General features: G+C 44.0%; 7 protein-coding genes and 1 pseudogene across 8 annotated transcripts in view; 7 read left to right on the forward strand and 1 right to left on the reverse strand.

Moving 5' to 3' along the window:
• LOC128300827 (C-type lectin 37Db-like) overlaps window positions 1-3,286 on the forward strand; it is a 3,745-nt gene extending 459 nt beyond the window's left edge. Inside the window, exons 2-3 of the mRNA XM_053037032.1 lie at window positions 2,335-2,756; window positions 2,819-3,286. Coding sequence (XP_052892992.1) covers window positions 2,631-2,756; window positions 2,819-3,205 — 513 coding nt within the window. The 5' untranslated portion in view covers window positions 2,335-2,630 and the 3' untranslated portion in view covers window positions 3,206-3,286. The remainder of the gene's footprint in view (window positions 1-2,334; window positions 2,757-2,818) is intronic.
• On the forward strand, window positions 699-1,296 carry LOC128300829 (C-type lectin 37Db-like). The gene is made up of 2 exons (XM_053037034.1): window positions 699-839; window positions 910-1,296. The coding sequence occupies exons 1-2, from the start codon at window positions 699-701 to the stop codon at window positions 1,294-1,296; spliced, it is 528 nt and encodes a 175-aa protein (XP_052892994.1).
• On the forward strand, window positions 1,449-2,292 carry LOC128300828 (C-type lectin 37Db-like; annotated as a pseudogene).
• Window positions 3,287-4,666: 1,380 nt separating the features above from the next.
• On the forward strand, window positions 4,667-5,341 carry LOC128303742 (C-type lectin 37Db-like). The gene is made up of 2 exons (XM_053040799.1): window positions 4,667-4,811; window positions 4,874-5,341. Exons 1-2 carry the CDS (start codon window positions 4,686-4,688, stop codon window positions 5,258-5,260), a joined length of 513 nt encoding a protein of 170 aa, XP_052896759.1. The 5' UTR covers window positions 4,667-4,685; the 3' UTR covers window positions 5,261-5,341.
• A 1,393-nt stretch (window positions 5,342-6,734) lies between these two features.
• On the forward strand, window positions 6,735-7,312 carry LOC128304453 (C-type lectin 37Db-like). Its single transcript, XM_053041644.1, has 2 exons — window positions 6,735-6,866; window positions 6,929-7,312. The coding sequence occupies exons 1-2, from the start codon at window positions 6,741-6,743 to the stop codon at window positions 7,310-7,312; spliced, it is 510 nt and encodes a 169-aa protein (XP_052897604.1). The 5' UTR covers window positions 6,735-6,740.
• A 418-nt stretch (window positions 7,313-7,730) lies between these two features.
• LOC128303783 (C-type lectin 37Da-like) lies at window positions 7,731-8,397 on the forward strand. Its single transcript, XM_053040845.1, has 2 exons — window positions 7,731-7,869; window positions 7,979-8,397. Exons 1-2 carry the CDS (start codon window positions 7,732-7,734, stop codon window positions 8,354-8,356), a joined length of 516 nt encoding a protein of 171 aa, XP_052896805.1. The 5' UTR covers window position 7,731; the 3' UTR covers window positions 8,357-8,397.
• Window positions 8,398-8,495: 98 nt separating this feature from the next.
• LOC128301773 (uncharacterized) lies at window positions 8,496-12,785 on the reverse strand. Its single transcript, XM_053038402.1, has 4 exons — window positions 11,947-12,785; window positions 11,693-11,885; window positions 9,459-11,630; window positions 8,496-9,017 (listed from the first exon to the last, which is right to left on the reverse strand). Exons 1-4 carry the CDS (start codon window positions 12,654-12,656, stop codon window positions 8,496-8,498), a joined length of 3,597 nt encoding a protein of 1,198 aa, XP_052894362.1. The 5' UTR covers window positions 12,657-12,785.
• A 2,690-nt stretch (window positions 12,786-15,475) lies between these two features.
• LOC128305684 (uncharacterized) overlaps window positions 15,476-23,853 on the forward strand; it is a 128,514-nt gene continuing 120,136 nt past the window's right edge. For both annotated transcript variants that reach the window (XM_053043255.1, XM_053043258.1), the window contains exon 1: window positions 15,476-15,579. The gene's annotated coding sequence lies outside the window, so the exon portion shown is untranslated. The remainder of the gene's footprint in view (window positions 15,580-23,853) is intronic.

Here is a 23,853-nt window from a genome sequence, read left to right on the forward strand (position 1 = left end):
TTAGATTTAGTATTATGATATATTTACGATCCTGCATCCAAAACAATTTTTAAGTATATTTATATTATTTAAAATTTATTTGATGATGACGGTATACGCCGTTAAATAAGTTTATATTACTCAAAATGTATTCCAAATCTATAATGTAACCGTCAGAAGCGATGCCATTCTCGTGCATAGAATTCAGTGACGGCGAATAGATTGAAACAGATATTGAGATGTCATGCTCAGTATTCCCCAAATGTGGAAAATGCATCAATGTGACCTCTAGCTATAGGAAAGATGCCCTTTCTTCCAAAAATAAAATCACCAGATCCAATTGACACGGCCCGATGAGATAAACCAAAAATAGAAACGAAACGGTCAGAGTGTACGCATAGTGTAACATTGTACAGTTCTATTGATTCTAATGTATTATTTTTCTTAAGGGAATTGGAGAACATTCGCATTCATTTGAAGTATGATAGACCTGAAAAATTGTGTCCTTAGACCTTAGACCTTAGACCTTACAGACAGATTAATCATCAATAGATGATTTTCTATGTGCGTTATAAAGCCACTTCTTGTGCGTTCTAATCAGCGTACAATTACGCACTGATAAGGTCTATTTGCAAATATTACGAGTCTGATGGTCAGTTACGCACGAAGAATCCATTGCGATTGAACGAACAAGCATCTTCTAGTAACTTGGCAACGCCATGAAGCGCTCCTTTGTGACTACAATTGTAGCTGTTTTAACAGTTTCCTTCGCTCAATTTCAAATATCAGCCATTGGTCACGATGCGATATCTTTTAGAGTTTTGCAGCAGAAATCTTATTACTTTGGTAATATCTTTAAAGTAAGCCAATATATGCGATACTTTTAAAGCACATTCCCAGTTATAACCGTTTAGTTTTTCTCGTCTGCAGCTAAACTGGCACAAGGCGTCTGCGTTCTGTAGGTCTCAAGGTTTATTCCTAGTGTCGATCAAAAACCAAGCACAACTGGATGAAGTAATTGGCTATGTAAGAAAAATTGGATATTTCCTAACCGAGGAGACTCTACAGCTGTGGACCTCGGGGAATGACCTGGAAGAGAAAAATCAATACATCTGGACATCGACGGGCGAACGGATAACGCTCAATCGTTGGTCCGTGGGTGAGCCTAATCATATGAAGGAGGACGACTGCATAATAGAGCAGTGTGTAGTACTGCAGCACTATGAGCCTCCAGCATCCGGTCGAGCAAACTATTCGTTAGACGACAGGGCATGCTATAGGGAATATTACTTCTTGTGTGAATCGTTAGATGGTTAGAAGCATTTGTTCGGTAGCGCAGTGGAAATTTTGGTAAAATACCGAACCGAAGAAAAGTTTACGAAGAAGCTTACTACGTACTGGTCCAAGAGCACGATCGTATTGTGGCTTATAATTTTATTAATAGAGTATGTTTAGTGAAACACAATTCTTTAATGCACCCATATTTTGATAAGATGAGGTGAACCTCAAATCCGGCATTTCGCATCACTACGTGTGCCAAATCATTCCGATAGAAGCAATTGTTTCGAAACCATTGCCAAGAAATGACGAAACTACGAGCAGTGTTCCTGCTTGTCCTGTTAACGGCGCTGGAGCTTTCGTCCCAAAAAAGTGATACACGTTCGCAGTGTTCCGTCAGAAAGCGTATTACTTCAGCAATTCCTTCAAGGTTTGTTTGGCTAATGTATCTTAATGTAGGAATTGATAAAATGAACACCATATTTCCGATTCCAGGTCAATTGGTTCAAGGCGTTTGAACTCTGTCGAACGCAAGGAATGTTCCTGTTGTCGGTGAGGAACTACGAAGAACGGGAAGCTGTCATCCAGTACTTGATGCGCACGGGCTACACCCAAACTCACAAAAGCTTAAAGGTCTGCTCTTCTGGAAACGACCTAGGTGAGGAGGGTGAATTCCATTGGGCATCGACCGGAGAACGTCTTCGGTATCAGAATTGGAGGATAGGGGAACCGAACAACAATAGAATCGGTGGTCCCACCGGAGAGGACTGTTGTGCCCTGGAGTACTTTGCGGGGACAGATGCAAACTATAACTATACGTTTAACGATCGATCGTGTAGGGAGGACATGTTGTTCGTATGTGCAACACTACCGTCATGATCCTGTAATGTAGTGTATTTTACTTAGTTCATTTATTGTATAATGTTTTCTGCAAAGGAAAGTAGGAACTAATACTATTCCATGTGTAAATTGTTAGATGGTTAGACGTAGTAGTTTATTTGATTATGCGTTTACATCAAGTCGAACAAATTCTTACTATAGCAGTGTTTTTTTTTTATTTATTTTACCTTTACGAAGGAATCACAATAGTGTAACAGAATGCGTTGCTGATAATGACCGAAAGAGTGGTCAAATTTGGTTCTGTGGGGCAAACTGAAGTAAAATTTAAGAAGACGCTTGTTTCGCACTCCTGCAGAAGCATGATCATGGCGTAGCTTATAATTTTGTTGATAAACTATACTCGGCGGAATCCATTTGATTAGAACACCCATCTTCGGATAAGGTGAGGTCAACTCAATCCAACACTTCGCAAGCCTACGTCGTGTGTCCAGCCACTCTGATAGAAGTAGTTTGTTCGAAACCATTGCAAAGAAATGGCGAAACTACAAGCAGTGTTCCTGCTTGTCCTGTTAACGGCACTGAAGCTATCGACCCAGGAAAGTGACATCACGTTCGGGGTTTTCCGGCAGAAGGAGTACTACTTCAGCAATTCCTTCAAGGTCAGTATAACCAAAGCTTACTGATGTAGAAGTTTAAAAAAACATCACATATCCGGCCACAGCTCAATTGGTTCAAGGCGGTAGAGTATTGTCCATCGCGTGGAATGTTCCTGTTGTCGATAAGGAACGCTGAGGAGCGGGAATCTGTCATCGAGTATCTGACTAGTACGGGCTACACCAAAACGCACAGCAGCTTTATCTTTTGGACATCTGGAAACGACCTAGGTGAGGAGGGTGAATTTCATTGGGCATCGACCGGAGAGCGGTTTAACTACATGAATTGGAGACAAGGGGAACCGAGCGGCATGAGCGGCGGTGAGGATTCCACAGAGGAGGACTGTTGCCACATAGAGTACTGGTCGGGGCATGGAGCAAACTATAACTACACATTCAATGATCGATCATGTGATCAAAAATTATTGTTCCTGTGTGAAACACTTCCGGCATGATGCAGCAATGTAATATATACATTGAGGTTCATTTTTCGGTAATCCATGAAGTTGAAGAAGATTATGACGAGATGACTAATAAAAGGCACAAATAGAAAGTAGCAAATGTCGGATCGAGTTGATAGAGACGTTCGAAGAATACATAGATCGCTTAGAAATCTTTAACGAACGTGTCAGTTCAGCAGGGATTAACGAGCCACCGGTACTAGTAATAGAGGGAAGCGTCCGGAAGCGTCTTCCCTAAGTTTGGTTAACGCACTAAGAGGTGAGATATACGGCATGGATATCACAAACGCACAAACACAATAATGCTTGGACATTGTGTTAGTTGCCTCCAGGAAGCAAGAGTTTCCAAGTTGTGAGAGTTCTCGAAGGTACAGCGGCTTGGCTAACGCAGAACCAGGAAACAGTGGCTTTGCCTTCTACTGAGACCTAGATAGTTGCGTAGCGCACGACTGTCTGAGAAGGAGTATGGATGCAAAGGCTATTGCGTGATCACGGAGTTAGATTTGAGTATCATTGTTTTGCATACTAGAGATAGAAAACCCAACAGATAGTAGTCATATGCATATACAGTATACAGAATGCTGCTAGTTGTGCTGCTACTCTTGCGTTAACGGAAGACGGCAGACACTCATGAATCATTGGTAACCTTTAAAAAAATTTTGGCTGATAAGTACAGCTTTTGAAAGGGTGTTATGTTTTCGCACATGTTGTTTTATATTTCGAGATTGAATACCACTGGGCATCGATTGGAGTACGTCTTAACTATCCGAACTGGTACAAAGGTGAACCGAACAATGCCAAAGACCAAGATTCCACCGGGGAGAACTGTGTCGACATAGCATACTGGGCTGAGAACGTCGGAAACCAAAACTCGTACGTGTAGGGACGAGGTGTTGTTCTTCTGTGTAACACTGCCAACATGATGCTGAAATGTTTGTGTTGGTAATTTAGCTTACTTAGATGTAGCGTAATAATACTTTAACCTTCCACGATTGTTATCAAATTGTTTAAAAGCTGCAACTATACTGGCTCAATGCAATTCCGTAAGATCCCATAATGCTTCTTCGTGGGTGTATGGTTAAAAGCTTGGATGCTGTAGTTTATTGGAGTTGAGCCAAACCTGTGGATTAGGAAGTTGTAGAAGAGATTTTCACATCATATGAATTGACAATGTACCAAACGTGCTGAAGAAATGTTCCGCGCTGGGCCCACGAGCACGATCGTTTTATGGTTTTGTTGATAGACCATGTTCGGCATTTCTTTACAACATCCTTCTTCCGATAAGGCGAGGTCAACTCAATCCGACCTCTTTGCGTGTGTGCGTGGATTGAAACAGGTTCTTCGTCGTGCTTGTTCGAATCCATAGTTTAGTGTTAGCATTGCGCCCTCCATTCGTCCGTCTCGGTACAGACGCGAGATTGAAGACATTGAATCAGTCTAATAGTAGCAGTTTGTTCGAAACCATTGCAAAGAAATGGCGAAACTACAAGCAGTGTTCCTGCTTGTCCTGTTAACGGCACTGAAGCTATCGACCCAGGAAAGTGACATCACGTTCGGGGTTTTCCGGCAGAAGGAGTACTACTTCAGCAATTCCTTCAAGGTCAGTATAACCAAAGCTTACTGATGTAGAAGTTTAAAAAAACATCACATATCCGGCCACAGCTCAATTGGTTCAAGGCGGTAGAGTATTGTCGATCGCGTGGAATGTTCCTGTTGTCGATAAGGAACGCTGAGGAGCGGGAATCTGTCATCGAGTATCTGACTAGTACGGGCTACACCAAAACGCACAGCAGCTTTATCTTTTGGACATCTGGAAACGACCTAGGTGAGGAGGGTGAATTTCATTGGGCATCGACCGGAGAGCGGTTTAACTACATGAATTGGAGACAAGGGGAACCGAGCGGCATGAGCGGCGGTGAGGATTCCACAGAGGAGGACTGTTGCCACATAGAGTACTGGTCGGGGCATGGAGCAAACTATAACTACACATTCAATGATCGATCATGTGATCAAAAATTATTGTTCCTGTGTGAAACACTTCCGGCATGATGCAGCAATGTAATATATACATTGAGGTTCATTTTTCGGTAATCCATGAAGTTGAAGAAGATTATGACGAGATGACTAATAAAAGGCACAAATAGAAAGTAGCAAATGTCGGATCGAGTTGATAGAGACGTTCGAAGAATACATAGATCGCTTAAAAATCTTTAACGAACGTGTCAGTTCAGCAGGGATTAACGAGCCACCGGTACTAGTAATAGAGGGAAGCGTCCGGAAGCGTCTTCCCTAAGTTTGGTTAACGCACTAAGAGGTGAGATATACGGCATGGATATCACAAACGCACAAACACAATAATGCTTGGACATTGTGTTAGTTGCCTCCAGGAAGAAAGAGTTTCCAAGTTGTGAGAGTTCTCGAAGGTACAGCGGCTTGGCTAACGCAGAACCAGGAAACAGTGGCTTTGCCTTCTACTGAGACCTAGATAGTTGCGTAGCGCACGACTGTCTGAGAAGGAGTATGGATGCAAAGGCTATTGCGTGATCACGGAGTTAGATTTGAGTATCATTGTTTTGCATACTAGAGATAGAAAACCCAACAGATAGTAGTCATATGCATATACAGTATACAGAATGCTGCTAGTTGTGCTGCTACTCTTGCGTTAACGGAAGACGGCAGACACTCATGAATCATTGGTAACCTTTAAAAAAATTTTGGCTGATAAGTACAGCTTTTGAAAGGGTGTTATGTTTTCGCACATGTTGTTTTATGTTTCGAGATTGAATACCACTGGGCATCGATTGGAGTACGTCTTAACTATCCGAACTGGTACAAAGGTGAACCGAACAATGCCAAAGACCAAGATTCCACCGGGGAGAACTGTGTCGACATAGCGTACTGGGCTGAGAACGTCGGAAACCAAAACTCGTACGTGTAGGGACGAGGTGTTGTTCTTCTGTGTAACACTGCCAACATGATGCTGAAATGTTTGTGTTGGTAATTTAGCTTACTTAGATGTAGCGTAATAATACTTTAACCTTCCACGATTGTTATCAAATTGTTTAAAAGCTGCAACTATACTGGCTCAATGCAATTCCGTAAGATCCCATAATGCTTCTTCGTGGGTGTATGGTTAAAAGCTTGGATGCTGTAGTTTATTGGAGTTGAGCCAAACCTGTGGATTAGGAAGTTGTAGAAGAGATTTTCACATCATATGAATTGACAATGTACCAAACGTGCTGAAGAAATGTTCCGCGCTGGGCCCACGAGCACGATCGTTTTATGGTTTTGTTGATAGACCATGTTCGGCATTTCTTTACAACATCCTTCTTCCGATAAGGCGAGGTCAACTCAATCCGACCTCTTTGCGTGTGTGCGTGGATTGAAACAGGTTTTTCGTCGTGCTTGTTCGAATCCATAGTTTTGTGTTAGCATTGCGCCCTCCATTCGTCCGTCTCGGTACAGACGCGAGTTTGAAGACATTGAATCAGTCTAATAGAAGCAGTTTGTTCGAAACCATTGCAAAGAAATGGCGAAACTACAAGCAGTGTTTTTGCTGGTCCTGCTAACGACGCTGAAGCTATCGACTCAGGAAAGTGACATCACGTTCGGGGTTTTCCGGCAGAAGGAGTACTACTTCAGCAATTCCTTCAAGGTCAGTATAACCAAAGCTTACTGATGTAGAAGTTTAAAAAAACATCACATATCCGGCCACAGCTCAATTGGTTCAAGGCGGTAGAGTATTGTCGATCGCGTGGAATGTACTTGCTGTCGATAAGGAACGCTGAGGAGCGGGAATCTGTCATCGAGTATCTGAATAGTACGGGTTACACCAAAACGCACAAAACCCTTTACGCCTGGATATCCGCAAACGACCTAGGTGAGGAGGGTGAATTCCACTGGGCATCGACCGGAGAGCGTGTTAACTATCAAAACTGGAGCGAAACCGAACCGAACGACTATAAGATCGACGATTGCACCGGGGAAGACTGTGCCATCCTGGAGTATTGGGCGGAGGGTGGTGCAAACTATAACTACACATTCAACGATCGATCCTGCATGCGTGAATTTCTGTTCCTGTGTGAAACACTTTCGGCATGAGGTTTAGATTCAGAGTAACCCATTTTTAACAAAATATAAGTAAACCGTAAACAACAACAATCAGTGTGCAATATCGCTCTCTTTTCAAGTTCTCGGTTGTATGGCCCGATGTCAAGGTGCTTATGAGAAGTCTAGGAGTATGGCGAATCAAATCCGATAACCCCAAGCAAAGACCTTCATGCTACTGGCAGTAATTTTGAATCCAAACAACGGAAACCCCACTAAAACTGGTTTCGGTCAATGCAATCGTTCAGACAACCATCAACAAAAAACTTTGCACTGCACTAAGACACGCACCGATCGTATCGTGAAGTACCGGTTTCTGCGTAAATTCCAACGATCTGTTGATTGTGGAACCACTAGCGACACGATCGCGGTCAGTGTTAATTGTGGATTGAACATCGTACGAGCAAACAGTGATGGAGTCGAAACGTTTGGCACACCTGATCGTGCTCATGATCAGCTTCCTTGCGGTGGGTTTCATAAGCACACAAAAGGACATCAACACGTTCGGAATCTTCCGAGAGAAGTCCTATTACTTTGGTAACACGTTTAAGGTTAGTGGTTATGTGTGTTAATATTTCCCAATTGTTTCTGTCACCAGTCTCAATGGTCAAGTAAATAAAACTAAAAATGGGTTGTCCTTCATCAAACCTCATATCGCAGCTCAACTGGTACAAGGCGTCGGAATACTGCAGGACGCGTGGTATGTTCCTGGTAGCGATCAACAACGACGAACAGTTGAACGGTGTGGTGGAATATATCGAAAAAAGTGGTTTTACAAAAACGCACGGCATTCTGCACATGTGGACATCCGGTAACGATCTCGGGGAGGAGGGCCAGTTCTTCTTTTCCTCGACCGGTGAACGGTTAACGTACGATCGTTGGACCAAAAACGAACCGAACAATGCGATGCACGATAACTGCACGTACGAGAACTGCATTGTGCTGGAGTACTACCAGCCGTGGTCCATCAACTACACCTTCGACGATAGGCAATGCGGTGCGGAAAACTTTTTCATGTGCGAAACCGTGTACGATTAAGTGTATGCTTTATTAAAACCCATCTAACGTAGAGAATTGTTATCTTCTACTGTATCTTCTATTGTTATCAACTAAGTGTACTTACTCTACTATCAGTCTTTAAACAAACAAACAAAATAAGAAAACGAACAATCGTTTTCTACTCTACACGATACTTTTTCGACAGCTTTTTTACCTTGTTGAGGGTAATGCTGTCCAGAATCCATGCCGGAGCTACCGCAATCTGTCCTTCGATCGGTGCCGCATCACTGTCGCTCGGGTCTACGACTAGAAATTTTGCCCGGGCTTCATTGCCAGTCACCTTCCCGCGGCACAGCAGTATAAGCTCGCGCAAATGCTGCACAGGAATAGCACAACGAGGCGATATCCAGAACGGTGCGTAGTCAGCAAACAGCTCATTCCGGTACTGACTACCGAACGCTTGCCGTTCGCTACGGTTAAGCTGCACCGCGTGGGAAAAGTCGCGCAGCTCAAACCGTTCCTCCGACAGCCAGCGGCCCACTTGGTACGACTCAACGATCCATTCGTAGCGCACAATCCACAGACCTCGTATAAGCGCACGGAGCAGATTGATCGTGCGGCGCGACTCGAGCGTTACCAGATGTGTGGTGTTGTCGGTGACGTTCGCCTCTATTATAAACCCATCGAGACTAGCAATGGCCTGTTGGGAATGGGCAGAATAGTAAAATAATCTTTTAATGATTTTGTTTATCCGATCTCCGCGCAAGAGGCTGAAAACATCGTGCTTGCCTGATTAAGTACACCGAAAGTAAGTAATAATGCTCATTAGCGATTAGAATGTAAACGAAACAAACTTTATTGCGATGGCTCCCAAGACGAAGCCCCCAGACAAGACAAACTAAGGAAGCTTAACGCACTCAAAACAAAGTAAGAAAAAATCAGTAAATCAAATACTAAAAATACCGTGCTAAATAAATTCTACAATCAATCATTCGCACTTTTAATCGGCCTTTCATTTTCGACAGTCATTAAGCTCAGAATCAGAATCATACACTTTTACCTTGAAGTGCCTTTCCTCCTCTTCTAACCCATCCCGATTCCTTCAATCCTATCCCCAGAAATTCTACTAATGAAACCGTACCTCCTTAACGAATGTGCTCTGCTCGGTGTGCAGATTAGTGGTGGCCAAATATTGTCGCGGCAACTGAGTCGCGGGTTGTTGCGACGCCATCGTTGGTAAGCCGCGTCCGATTGGGAAAAGAGTTTTCCTAGTATCTTTTTTCCCAGCCGAGCACTGGGCGGTATCGATCGGTGATGTGAACAGTGCGGTGGTGCGCCGTTTCTTGCTCGACAATGCGGTTGTTGTCGGAGGTTTCATACCAATTGCAGCTGGGGCCAGTGAGCGTCGTTTGGGTGTTGATTTGGTGTTTGCCGCCGCCGGTGAATTACGGACGCCCATTACTTCCTCCTCGGACGTTTGGATGTTGAAGAGCTTTCGCTTTCGTGGCGCTTCAGTCGTTGTGGGATCTTGCGGTGCTGATTTTTCACATGACTTGGATGCCTTCCGGTAGTACGCATCTAGGGAAGTTTGTAATGGCTGTGGTGTAGGAGACTTTAACATCGCTGAAACGCTCGTCACAGAGTTAGCTTCTCCGGATGTTTCATGGCATTCGGTTGGCTTTGCAGACGCTTTTGCTGCTGCTGCTTGTCGATTGATCTCGGTCAACCGTTGACCCATTATGTCCATCGTGATGTCAAAAACAGTACGTCGTCGCCGATCGGGTGCACGAGTAGAACTGAAGAGAAGCGAATCGTTGTACTGCTCTAGCAGGGTCTTTCGACCGTTTAGAGCAGAAATGGCATTTGCAGATATTGGCGTAGAACTGGAGGTAGGATTTGGCCTATTTACGATACTACTGCCATCTTCGTTAGTCAGACGAGATTGTGATGGTTCCGGTGGTGTTTCGGACACCTCCAGTGGTTCCATTGTGGAGTTGGAGTTCTTTGGAGTGGCGAGTGTCGTTCTGCGTCTTGCTGTAGTAGATAATCCTACCGAAGAACGTACTGTATCGTTTTGTACCGGACCCATTCCGTCCATTGCACTCTCAACGGAAGGAATAAATAGCGTTCGACGTCGATTTCGGTTCTGAAGTTCGTTTCGATTGGGACGATTGCCTTCCTCTGACGTAATGCTTATTACCGATTCAACACTATTTAATTTCGTCAAATCAACCGCAGTGGGTTTATTACCACTTTTTGTTTGATTATGGCCAATTATGCTAGACATTTCCATGTCTTTCGGCGAACAGATAGTGTTGCGCACCGTGGCGTGACGTGTCTTAGAAGCAGCCTTTGATACATCCATCGATATCGCCGCTAAAGGTGGTGTATTCTCCTCATTACCGAATGCAATCGTCTTTCGTCGAGATCGTTTGCTCACCGTCGGGATGGAAACTGGAGTATGGGTACGATTAGATATATCATCTTCCTTTGCCACACTGATGGTTTCATTTGGTGCAACCTTCGCTGGCGTTGGTTCTTTTCGTGTGTTGAGATCACTCTTCCCTCCTAGCCTATATTGGTTGTTCTGAGATGAAAGATTATGCATTTCTACCGCATTCGAGATGATTGTGTTACGACGCGTACGAATGGTCCTGGTAGTTGTTACAGGTGATTGGGTAACGGGTAGATTAACGATACTTTTACGACGGTTTGAAACATTGGTGTTTTCTGTTGAAGATGCATCCTCAACTGCGGCTGCTAGTACGATTGTTTTACGTCGATTTTTACCCGAAGTTTGTTTGGGCGTTTCATAAATCACATTCGGGATATGGGCAGCTGCAGGTTCCTCTTCCACGTTCGTCATTTGCGGTGTAAACATGACCGTTTTGCGCCGCGATCTTGGTGTGATAGACTTTGATCCCGATTCACCAAATAATGCATGCCGTGATGAAATATCATTCGTTATTTGAGGTGTTTCTCTGGCAGTAGTTGGAGTCGTGCTATCGATCTGATTATCCTCTTCCCGATCCATGGGAGTTGGAGTAGATCGAAACCGTTCCAGGATACGCATCGGTGCCGCCTGAAGAAGTTGATCGTACTCATCGATCGGCCCTTCGGTAGAGCTGTTTATTTGATGTTCTGCCTCAAAGTCATTCAGTATACGCTCCAGCCGATCGTCTTTACGAATTCGATGCAGAACGGGCAACTTCGACGGTGGGGATATCACCGGAACTGCTGCCTTTGATTTTGCGGTGACGTTTGGACGCTTCTTGGCCACTTCCTCTGCTCCAGGTTGCATCGATTTTTGACGCTGAAAAGTTAACATACATGAAATTGCATTTTTGAAATAAAATCTCAGATCAGTGTACTCACCCGAATACGCTTGAAAAGATCCGGATTTTCGTATCGTTCCAGATTGGATATTTTAAAGTCGTTTGGGTTCATCAGGCAGGTATGTCTTTTGCAAGCCTCGATCCACAGTATCGACACAATCGGAATGTCCATCTTTTTTGCTTTTTGATACGTGGAAAGCAACCCATCCTTGAAGATAACGTGTGTTGTATCTCTACAGTCGAAAGAAACAAATGATTAACGTTTCGACCAATTATTCTTAGCAACAGTATTACCTTAACAGTCGCTCGTTGACCTTCGCTCCCAGTGACGCAATATGTTCCTTTATCCCTTCCGAACGATTGTCCGTACCGGAGCGCACCTCCACGTACACACAAACATCACGCATAATATCCTGAATCGTTCGCTTCTCCTGCGCAAGCCGTTCTTCGGCCGTGATGATATCCTGCTCGGCGTACGATATATCAAAGTTACCGTACGCGTTGCGCTTAGAAGTCGAATTTAAAGCACGTACCGCGCGCAATCTGGCCGTCGCCGATGGACTGTTAAAATCACGCATCAGCAGTTGCATATGACGATTGGGTGGAACGGCAGATTCCGGTAGTGGCGGCGTAGTACATCGCATAGCGTCCGGAGTTTGGTTCAGCAGGTTTAGTTCAAACGGTGAACTTCTGCCAGACAGGCAGCTATCGAATGAATCATCTGCCGTACGTTGTGATTCGGGTCCGTCGGATGAGTTCTGCCTAAACAGTGGCTCGTCGCTTGGTGTGGATAGAAGACGCGTCAGAAGCGCTTCGTGCAGACTCTTTCTTCTACCGGGAGTCGCTACATCGTCATACGAGCTGGTGTTAGGCAGATGTTGCATGGTGGGTGGTGTGACGGTTTGATGAATCTGTACCGACGAATTAACTCCGAAACCCACCGAAAGTCGTTTTTGCTTAGGCGACAAATGGACGCTAGTTTGGCCAAGCATCACTCGCTGCATATTCGTTGGGTTATTTGTGCTTGTTATCACACATGCGAGATAAACTAAACTTTACGATGTTGGCATTATCACACACATTACAATTATCAATAGATTGAGATTTTTCCACTCAAACAACTCACGGTAAAATCAAGCGCAATAACAGGCGTAATTCAATGCGAGCACAGTACGTGACGCGGAAGAACTTTTGAGCCAAACGGTTGAAACTGTCAAACGCAGCTGTCAAATGCATCTTAAGCCCGGTTGACACAAGCGTCTATGTGTTACGATCAGCTGCATGCGCATGTTTGGAAATCAACGTTTGTGTGATTTGTGTTTTGAGCAAAGTGTTGTAATTTACACACATTCAGTTGCAAAGTGTAGTGTAAATGCAAGAAATTAGAAAGTCCAAAAAGGATTTACAGTGCTCTATGCCGTCGCCATTTCAATAGGAATGTTAACAACTATCATGAACTTCGATTTGGGCCATCTTTTTAAGATCGGTATGTAACTTTTTAATAAAATGTAATGTCGACAGTGATGGTTAAAATTAAGCCATCCTGCTGATGTGCTTTTGCTGTTCTTGCAGATCCGTTGCGTGCTGGACCGATTATCTTTCCCCTTTCTGTTCTGTCTGATACGACCTTGGCCCAAACATGCACCGATCGTACGGTAAAACCTCCAACGAAGTCCCTCCGTTTTAGAATCAATCAAACTGGTGAATATTTATGAAACAACTTGCACCAAAAAATCCATATCATTATCATCGCCCGGCCATCCCAGATCGACCAGGATGGTGTCCGCCGCCGTCAACTGTTTGGTCCTTGGAGGGTGTGGCAACATCTTCCAGGGTGTTCTCCCGGTTGCGAATGACGGCTTTCGCTTTCGAGTGGCGTAAAACGACAGCATAAGAAGCTGCCTGCCTTTCTTCTGACACCTTTGGGGGGCTATAATTATGTAAACGGTTTTCCTGCGGATTCGGATAATCGATTAAAGGAAGAAGAGGGAAAATGATCATCACTCATTCGGGGTAAGGCATTCCTGGCGGGCAGGTATTTCGGTTTTGTTTTTGTATGTGTTTCGCTGTCTTGGGTCGTTTGCCAACAGTTTGATGTTGAAGATTGTTCGATAAAAGTCCGCTCTCGGGGATGGTACGAAGTTAGATGTTCTAGTATCTTATGCTGTCACAACAGTGCTGGGTCATGTTTCTTTAGAGTACATAAAATTAACACAATTTGATGCTATTTTCAGGTGAGCTAAGAATGCCTGCTCACAATACGAATTGTTATGCATATTCATCGATTCACGAAGTTAAGTGTACATCTTCATCATACTACAGATACAAATGAACTACTGTACATGAGATACAACCTAAAAGAAACTTCGTTAGACCGTTTTGGTTTTGGATCCAGTAGGTTGATGATGTCGGACTCTTGAACACGCCCGGATCCTCTTGGCTGGCGAAAGGTTAAGTGAAGCTACTTCAACTTGTGTCTTGTAGTAAAAACGAAAATTGCTTGCAACTCCCGTGTTCGCTACTGTACTCTGACCTTTTTGTGTTAAAAATAAGTTCCTATGCCCGACGAAGATGTTCATCTTATTGTGGGCGCATCGAATTTAATGACTTCAGTCAGACCCAAGCCCAAAGTTCCAAGTGGAGAAAGGACAATTTATTAGTTCGTCGCTTGCGTTTCGAGCTGATTTGAATAATACTTTACAAGATTAGAATATGATGCAACTCGTACAGACAATCTAGATTATCTGCTAGATCAGCAGTTGATGTATTGCCAAAACTTGATCTCCACCCCGAATGGGACGTTTACATTCGCTTCAATCGTCAGCTAAGATCCGGTTACGGTGGCTGCTTCAGGTTCTTGCTCAGCTCAGTTGCGCGACAGTTTGCATCTTCCTTTCACAATTGCTACCAGCAGTGATTGAAGCCGGGCCCCATTCATCTTGTTAGCCTGGTGCCCGGTGCCAAACGATTCATTCAGCTTGCTCCAGCCGGGGAGACCTTGCGTTATCCATTTGTCTCGCGCCGGTAACATCCCTCAGGTGACCAACCTTCGGGCTGAAAGATGCAATAATTTACGATGGGTTTTTCGTCAAACAGCTCGCGAAAGGCACGGCTAACATTCGGTGTCGCGACAAATTTTTCTACGCAGCTCACCGCGGATGACCCAGTTCCGTAACGGCAAAACTTCTCCCGACGATTATTACTTATACCGCCGCCCGGGTGAGTGTTGTGTCATTTTTTATTGGGTGTGTATTAGGAGGGATTTCGGAGGGTTTCGTTCGGTTGCTTATTGTTCGGTTTATGTTTTTATTTGCATAATTTGTAGCTTCACAAGAAAGTAGTTAACCCACCGAGGGGTATTGGAAGGTTAGGGTAGCCGCAAGCAAAGCGTTTGCGTATAGAAAGCATGCCAACGTGCTTTTGCCAAATGTTGCCATTTCGGTGATGTAATACGGACTAGCGGGGTCATCCAGAAACGATCCAGCAGTTAAGGCGGGTTATCTGTGTCGTGCAATGATGATTGATAAGAAATAGAGCTTTTAGAACAACTCGTTTTGGCAACGATAATTGCAGTATTACTTAACGAACATCTTGGAGGACAAGGCATCATGGCAGATGATGGAAAGACCGATTAAATAAGTGTTTGTGAGATGCGTATTAAACCCGAAACGATTTACATGCGTACTCACGGAACGCACTACGAAAGATCGAACATCACCGTTTCTCTCTTTCTCGCCTACATCTGATTTTGATGCTGCCTGTTATCAATCGCATTTTGTGTTATCTTCCCTCCAAGAGTCAGTTGTGTGTTTTCCTGCGTTGGAGCTGGAAGTGTTTCGGTGCGATCGTAAAGGCGGCAGTGTTTTCTAACGCCTAGTTAACAGCGTCAGCATCCAAAAACGGCAACACCGACAGTTAGCGTGTTTGGTAAAAGAAATTATTTACCAGACGATGACGACGGTGAAGTGAACGAAAAGTGTGCCGGAATAGACGAATGGTGCAGTGAAGGAGAAGGAGAAAAACGCACCTCGTGGACGATGCTTGCCCTTCCCTGTTTGCACCGACAGACTGGTCGGTGCGGACCGAATCTCCCACTCTCTCGCGTGTACTACCGTTGTGTAGTGAAATAGTTCATAGTAGGGGAACGAACACTACCGCACTGTAGGCGCACCGTCGACGAAAGCTACCCGAAATCGACGATCGGAGTGTGATGTGTGTGCGAGCGCGATCGATCATCGGCAGCCTTTTGCAAACTTACCATTCCGTTGCTGTGAACGCGTGAGGTGCGTTCGGTTGCTGTACTTCCCTGTGTGTCCTGGGCTGTAGTTTGTGATCAAAAGTGTTCCCAACAACGGATTTGTGGCCACAACACGGTTGGGCGGAAAAGCTCCCGGTGTGCTTTCGAAGGTTTGTGTGTGTCGGCAGGAAATGGTGTCCGCTTTCTTTTGCGTTTCTTATGCTGCTGGGCAAAATTCTGAACAGCTCTGATTAGCTTCTCAAATGTGAAGCGTGCATTGGATGAAGAAGCGTTAGCCTAATGGAACGTGACGAACAAAAGAAAGCACCGTTCGGTGTTATCAACCTGTTGCGGAATATATTGCAGCTGGTTCTAGAATTGAATGCGTATGAAGAGCAGTAATAGTAGTTGTGTGAGGTGGTTCAAAACAAGTGCGTAATGGAATGTTCTCTTTGTGGCTAGTGAGTAATTGTTAATCGAAACGATCCCCCAACATAACGTGATAGTACAACAATACATAGTGAAGTTTCGGAGGATGTTCACTTTCAGTTTTTTCGCACTCACTTCTTTCGTGCTGCTATCGTCCATTCTTTGCGTGATCAAGTGTTCCGTGGTGCAGGTAATTTATGCGGGAGTCGTCTTTAACCGAATTTCCGCTCGCTTGATCGGAATTGAGTTTTAATCATACAAGCCAGTCGCTTCCGCTGGGCGGTAACTCGCAGCCTAAACAATAATTACAACGGAAATCAAAACGTCATGTTACAAAGTGATTGCAACCGGCTAGAAGGTAAGCATGGGCGTATTAATAATGCAACTTAATTTGGCAAGTAATCGATCGTTAAAATGTACCAACATTTTATTTTTGTTTGTTTAACATGCACGATCAAATTCGAGGTGAGCACGATGATACAAGACGTTCATGTTGATGGACTTGCGAAAATGTTTTACTTTATTTTTTGGACAAACCGATCGAGCGTTAGGCAAACAGATTCAAAATTCACAACAGACACACATTGGAGCGCAATCGATCGCTTACGGTGAATAGAACGTGGCCATTTTTTGTTGTTTGCTTTTGGAGTCATGTTGCAACGGTACCAATTGGACTGATTTGCTTGAATGAGTTTTGCATGGATGCGCCTCTACACGTCAGACATCGGAGGAGCAAAAAAGGCCTTTCTTCACACTTTTCACAAGTGGCCCACCTGAGGGTGGTCGCTTCTGGGCAGGTATGTTGCAGTTGCACTCCTGCGATTACATATTATGTGGGGCTTCTGTCTCTGTTTTTTTTCGATTTGATTGTTTGGGTGATTGTGAATGATGATTGTTGGTTCGCATGTGTGCTCCGTTCTTCGCACCGATCGATTGGGGAGTATGGCCACACACACCAGCACACCCGCACAACATGGTACAATTTAATTGATCGGTAGACAAAATGGACTCGCTCTCTGGCTGTGGTGTGGATTCGAAACAAAGTAAAATCTACCGAGAAGCGAAGGAAAAGGTGGTTCATTGCACAGCGGTCTCTTCCATTTAGACTCCCCCGCAAAGTCTGCATGCAACAAACCCGTGTTAGGCATGCATTGCCGCATACAGTGCTGTCAATTTGTGTACTTTTGGTAACTGTTTGGCGATGCTCTCGAAACTAGCCGAAAGTTTTCGGCGGGGAGCATACACCATCACTTTCGCACTCCGCATGTGGCGGATTCATTTTTACATCGCCTTGAAATCGTGGTTGAAACTGAAAATTGAAAATTGGCGCACTAATGGGACGGGCCCGAAGATGCGTGCTTTGCCGTAGTAGTTGCCCCACCAAACACCAATCGATCATCCTTCGACAGTTTGTGCGACCCAAGTGCTCCCGCTCCGGCCCCCGCACACGTTCTGTGGGTGGGTTTTCCGTGGGTTCCGCTCGGTTAGGTTGCTAGGTTGGAACTGAAACGGTTTGCATTAGAAAATGCACTCCTAAACCGGTGTAAGAATGTTAGAAGCTTGGCCGCTCACGGTGTGACGGTGTCTTCCGATCATTATTGTTCCACGTGTCTCCCGGCTACCAAACCAACCCCATCTGGGTGCAGCCCGCATGTATGTGCTGCTTTTAACGCGAAGCATTTAAAACGTTTGCCCAACCTCTCTGCAGCACGCTGTGACCGTGTGAAACCGATATTGTTGACGAGACCCGAGGTTAGAACTTTGGAGGCGAAGGCGAAGAGTACGCCATAGGATGGAATGCGATTGAAAGCTGCACGGACTGCATTTTTGCACTTGTACTCTTACAACTATATCGCACCAAGACAAAGGGAAAACATTGGGTTGGGAAGAATATCTGAGTGATCTTTCGTTACACTAGTGGATAAACTGCAGAATATGGTAATAAATGTTATTTGCTCACTCTAAGTTCTTTAACGTCATACGGCAAAGGACAATTCAATTGTAAATGAAATATCTTCATTGCCAAATAGAGATGTTTTGTGTATGCTTTGTTGAGTTATTGATGGCTTCAACTATACAAATTGAACTCGAAAGCCCTGTAAACTTTTCTGTATAACTGTTGTATAATAAAGCCAGAATATGTCAGATATGTTGAGCAGAACCCATTTCATTTCGAACAAAGTATAAAAAATGGGTTTGATTTCATGTTTAATTCTGCACATTTTATTTCAACTCAAGAAATGTGTCCAACATTCTTACTTAACCCCTGTATATACCCCAAACCATTGTAAGTCCTTTAAGATCTTGCACAACAACACTCGGGTAAGGTCTTGTAAGTAGTATCAGATGAGAAAGTGAATACGTAATGTGGTTTTATTTTGTTTTGCTGCAACTATATATCTGTTGAGTTGCGTTCAGTCGAAGTATGATAAAATGTGGCAAAGAAATTACCCACCTATTACTCTAGAAAACAGTTTTTGCTTGTTCCGATGCTCATGGTTCACATACTATAGAGGGCACCAATTACACGCTACCAAATTACGACCGTACCCGTTCGATGTACTCGGGACAGCAGTTCCATTCCACGCCATCAGACCAGCAGGAAGGAAATCCGCACCTGACCGCAGAGACCATAAATCAACAACGATAATAAATGTAGCTACCGAACTTGTCGCTTGCCTGAATCACCAATAAAACACACATACACACATGAGCCTAGGAGGGACACAAACGAATGGGCACGGATCGGTAGTGGAACTCTCCCTCCAACGCCGTTCCAATCCATCGACCATCTTGCTCGTCGCTTGTTTGATACCACGGGCACCATTTTCCGTGGTCCTAACGTTGAGGTTATTTTTCGTTGACCTCCCGCGAGGTCGTTTGAACCGTTTTGAGGTGTGCGAAAATAAATAAACATAACATTAGCCAACGGAAAAGCCTTCGTCGGAAAAATACGAGCCGAACAACACCCATGAAGAATTCCGCAAACGGGCGGAAAGTGGAATGCTATTTATGGAACGCTTCAGATCATTGTGGTTCTTCCTGCTAGCGATTTTAAATAATTTTCTAATGGAATTCTGGGGTGTGATTGTTTAAGTGGATTTGATTTTCTGCTTAATTAATCATTACTTTGTATCCTTAATCGTGTGATCAAAGAGCGAGAATTGAATTCGGCTTATCGCGCAAGGTTAGTTCGCAAGCTCTGGCCGCAAACTGTTTCTACATAAATTCTAGATAAGACAACCAAAGGACAGATTTGGAATTGATTTAGCACACAGAATGTTGTTGCAGCTTACGTGGCAACGCCTCACACTGAAGGCCATAAGGTATTCGATGTGTTTCGAAATAGACGAATTAAAACTAATTAATGAAGGTAAAAAAGAACTGAAACAAAGCCTTGTGTGGATACCGGCTTTAGAGTTAAAGTTTCTGTTCTTTTCGCTTTATTTTTTCTGCCACACAACACATTCAACCTGTTGCCACGGCCCACCACGGTTCATTGGCTTGCGCATTTGCAATGCGCCTGGTGCTAATGTCGTTGACGACGGTGTCGATTTAGCTGCCAACGAGTTCGTGGCGTGTTTGTGCAACAGCATTCGGATATCGCTTGTTTGCCGGGAGGGCAGCTCGCGGTGTGAAGCATTTTCCGAGCGGATGTACCAAACCGGCATGATGGGCGAAGGAGATTGAGTTTGCGCGCGGTGCTAACGCCTTCCGGCAGTATTGATGCGTCACGAGCGTGCGAGATGAAGTCGGTTCGTTGTTTTCGTACATCTTCACCTTGCGATGTGTGATCTAAAATGTTGATTTTCGATTATCGTTGCAGTTTGGTAGGTCGGCGTGACGTTGTGTTACACAGGGAAGGGCCTCAATCAGGGGAAAATCAATGAAGCCGTCGAAATTAAATCACTTCGACAAATAATGAAGACGAACGAGCTGCACGCTGTTCGTAATTATGCTGCACGAATCACGTTGAAAGGTTTATCAAGAGTTTATTAAGAATCAAATTAAAAATTACTGAAATAAATCAAACACACACATTATGACGGTTTCGTTTTCGATTGATACCGAATGTCGGCGATGGTTCACCGTGATTACGTAAGGCGAGATCCATGTGAGACAACTCACATACAATTCATCAACCTGATCCTGTCTGAAGTCCCACCGCCCTTGTTGTCCCGGTGGGTCGTTGTTTACGGTTAGGTTTTCGGAACAATAATCTCATTAATTGGGGACCTTACCACACGGGGACTCATCTGCTCCCAAATGTCATCAAAAAACCATCAACAAAAGACCCGCCATAATTTGGCCGGTTCGGTCTCTGATTGACCCTTAAAATTGACACAAATAATCGAACGAATCGGGCACAGTTATTGGAGATGGTCTGTTTTATGTATTTTTTTTTGCTTGACTCGAAACTCGAAAGTAAGGACGCTTGGATGTTTATGTTGGCCGTGGATCGCAGAGCAGAAAAACAAAGGTAATATGGCGTCCTTGGCAAACGGTCCGGGACAAATGCGCGGTCGCCTCCCGGGGGTGATTATGTACGCGGATAAGCTGACGCATCGGGCTGAAAATCCCTCCGAGCTACCATTTGTTCCACTTGCCGCCAGAGGGGCATCCAAAGGAGATGGAGCAGTAAAGCCGCACACGCAGGCTCACGCAATCCGAACCGATTGGACCAGTTTGACCAGAGGTTTTTCATCGGGACAGAAAGGGCAGTGGGGAGGGCGGAAGGGGAAAGCAACTGTATGGGAATTTTACAGCCTCTTAGGGTAGTGTGTGTCAGTGTGTTGAGCAACATGACAGGTTGCAACATAGCGAGCAAGTAGAGGCCGTTTTTTTCTATTACTCTAGCTGGAGCTTCTCGTTTGGAAGCAATTTTGCTCCCGGCGTTTATCTTTGGTAGCCGAAGCTATCGTATTGGGTGTGACAAAATCTGCACCGTGACAGGTCGGAACCACAGTCGGTGAGGTTGATATCAAATTCTAGAAGTGACACAGAATGAAGGTTGAAAGGGTTTTTTTCTATTTTTGGAGGGCTGGTAATGCACTTCTCAGGTTGATTGGTAGTTGAAGTTGTCATTTATTTGGTCGTTCTAATTTGACAGATGTCAGCTGTCATCAGGGTCGAAGTAGTTCCATAAAGTACGCATGATGATGTTGTTAAAGTAAAGATAATTAGATAACTATGAAAAGAAGAGTAGACTGGATGATATATCCTTGGGTTTGTAAAGACATACAATTCTGATATTCTAACATGTCTTTAATCTTTCTCCTAATGGATGTGACATTGGGTGCTCGGTGCCATTCAATGGACAAATCGTTGTGGTACACTAGCATCGGCGTCACCTATCCGGTACATGTAGCATAGATGTGTCGTCTGAAAAGTGTCCGCTGATGTGATTGTTACCGATCGGTGTACGTGATACACCACCCAGCGGACACATTCACAAGACTTTAGATACGATTTTCTGTCGTAAATGGTACGTGAAATCCTGGCAAGAGGTGACTGGCGCAGGTGTGGTGATAGTTTCTTGTCACAGAGCATAGTGTTTTTTTACGATTATGTTCTCCATTTCGTATGCCGTCGCACGTATAGAAGTCTGTCTGTGTTTTTTTTCTTGCTTTTTAACTGCAAAAAACCACTGATGTTGCTGATAGGATGGATGATTTTCTCACTCGCTTGGTGATTCGCACGTCGATATCGATTTCGAGACGATATAAAATGATAGCTCCGGGGACGAACCCGATGACAGCGTGCAGTGCTAGAGGTGGTAAGGGCCTAGAGACGGGCAGTGCGTTGCTTGGGATGTTGGAGAAGGTCATGTCTTACAAGGCGCTTAATTGTTACTCTCGTTTCATCGTGGACCGAACCGCGGGACGAATTGTGGCGGGCGATGGTGGCGATGATGTTGTAAGGTCATGAGAATCACTTGCGGTGGAATGGAAGGAACTTCCTCCTGAGGTTGGGTTGGGTCTTACAGGGCGGCTTGGGTTTACCAGGTTAGAGTGATGTAGGGAAAGAACCAACATCACATGACGACAAAACGATCGTTATAAATATGCATGATGCCGTTCAGTTGCATTGGCCAGTGTTGTCTCTTGGGAGTACACGTTTGAGTTTATCAGATTTTATGAATCAGTCGAAATCAGTTTTTTCGTTACATTATAAGTTTAATAGCTTCAACTAAAAGAAATAAAACAAATTGGCATTGAGTAGCTTTTAATTTTGATTTTCAAATACCCACATTATGATGCATACCACTGTTAATGTTCTGATTAATCATAACTAAATAATGAATCATCTGTTGTAATGTGCGGGGTTTTTGTTAGGATCTTTTCTCACATTCTCACATTTCTGAACGGTTTTTTCTTTCAAAATCCCATTCTTCTCCACATCGAAATCCGCCCACTCGTGTATGTTTGTTCTTCATGGAATTTCCTATATTTTTAATGTTCACCTGCCTCTCGGGCTTGCTTTAATCTACGGTAAAGGCCCTGATGGAACAAAAAACCCGATGCCCAAGTGTTTGTATGACCGGAGGCTCAATCTTAGCATGGTCCGACATTTGAGCTCGGCTGAAATCACAATCCTGTCAGGCGAGATGGTTACGAAAGTGGTTTAGATTTGTGGACTGCTACTGCTACACTGCTTTGTTACGATAGCAAGTCTCATTTTTTCTGCCATTTCGAAAGTAGTTTGTGTCGGGTTCAACAAACTTTGCCCTACCTGGACACCACCTGCACGACATTGGATAGCTAGGTTGATGAATTGGTTCGCACCTGAGCGGATGGCGAAGCGCTGTGTAAGAATCTTGTTTCGCTTGGCAATTATGGTTTGAAAAATGTTTCGAAATGTGCTACGGATTTAAATCCGTAGGTAGAAATTAAAATTAAGAATACTTAAATAACATAAATATTTAGTAGAAATACTTAAATAACATAATATTAGATGTTTCTAGTAGAAAGCATCCATTGAATAAAGTTCCTTCAAGAACTTATGGGAGAAGAATGTTAGAATGACTAAGAATTTAAGAATGTAACTACTATTTACTGTTGAAACTTTATGACAAATGACGTTTAACAGTGCCCATCAAACGGAAGATCCTTCTCAGCAATTTCAAAGTGGAAGTCCAATGAGCTACTGCCAGGGAGCTTCCCATCGTTAATCACATCCAGAGTTACTATAGCACGATGACGATTGATTTCATATTGTTTGATTTTTAATTTACAAACTAACGGTTTCATCACCAATAACGGACATACTGACTATGACGTATAGCCAGCACGTAGACGGCACAAGAATGCTGTCAATTAATTAATATTCCATCGTTTTCCGTTGATGAAAAGCGCTGTTAGAAAGGATTGGCAGCAAGTGTGTAATTAGCATTAGTCACAGTGTTTTACATCGATCACCGGTGACCAGAATAACAGAAACATTTACTTGCGGTTGAAGGAGTTTCCAGTGACAAAGCAAAATTTTGCATTCTGCCCGTTTACAACATCTTCCACGTTCTGCCAGATCGGTTCATG

The sequence above is a fragment of the Anopheles moucheti genome, chromosome 3, assembly GCF_943734755.1.
Source record: "Anopheles moucheti chromosome 3, idAnoMoucSN_F20_07, whole genome shotgun sequence".
In the NCBI taxonomy this organism is placed as follows: Eukaryota; Metazoa; Arthropoda; class Insecta; order Diptera; family Culicidae; genus Anopheles; species Anopheles moucheti.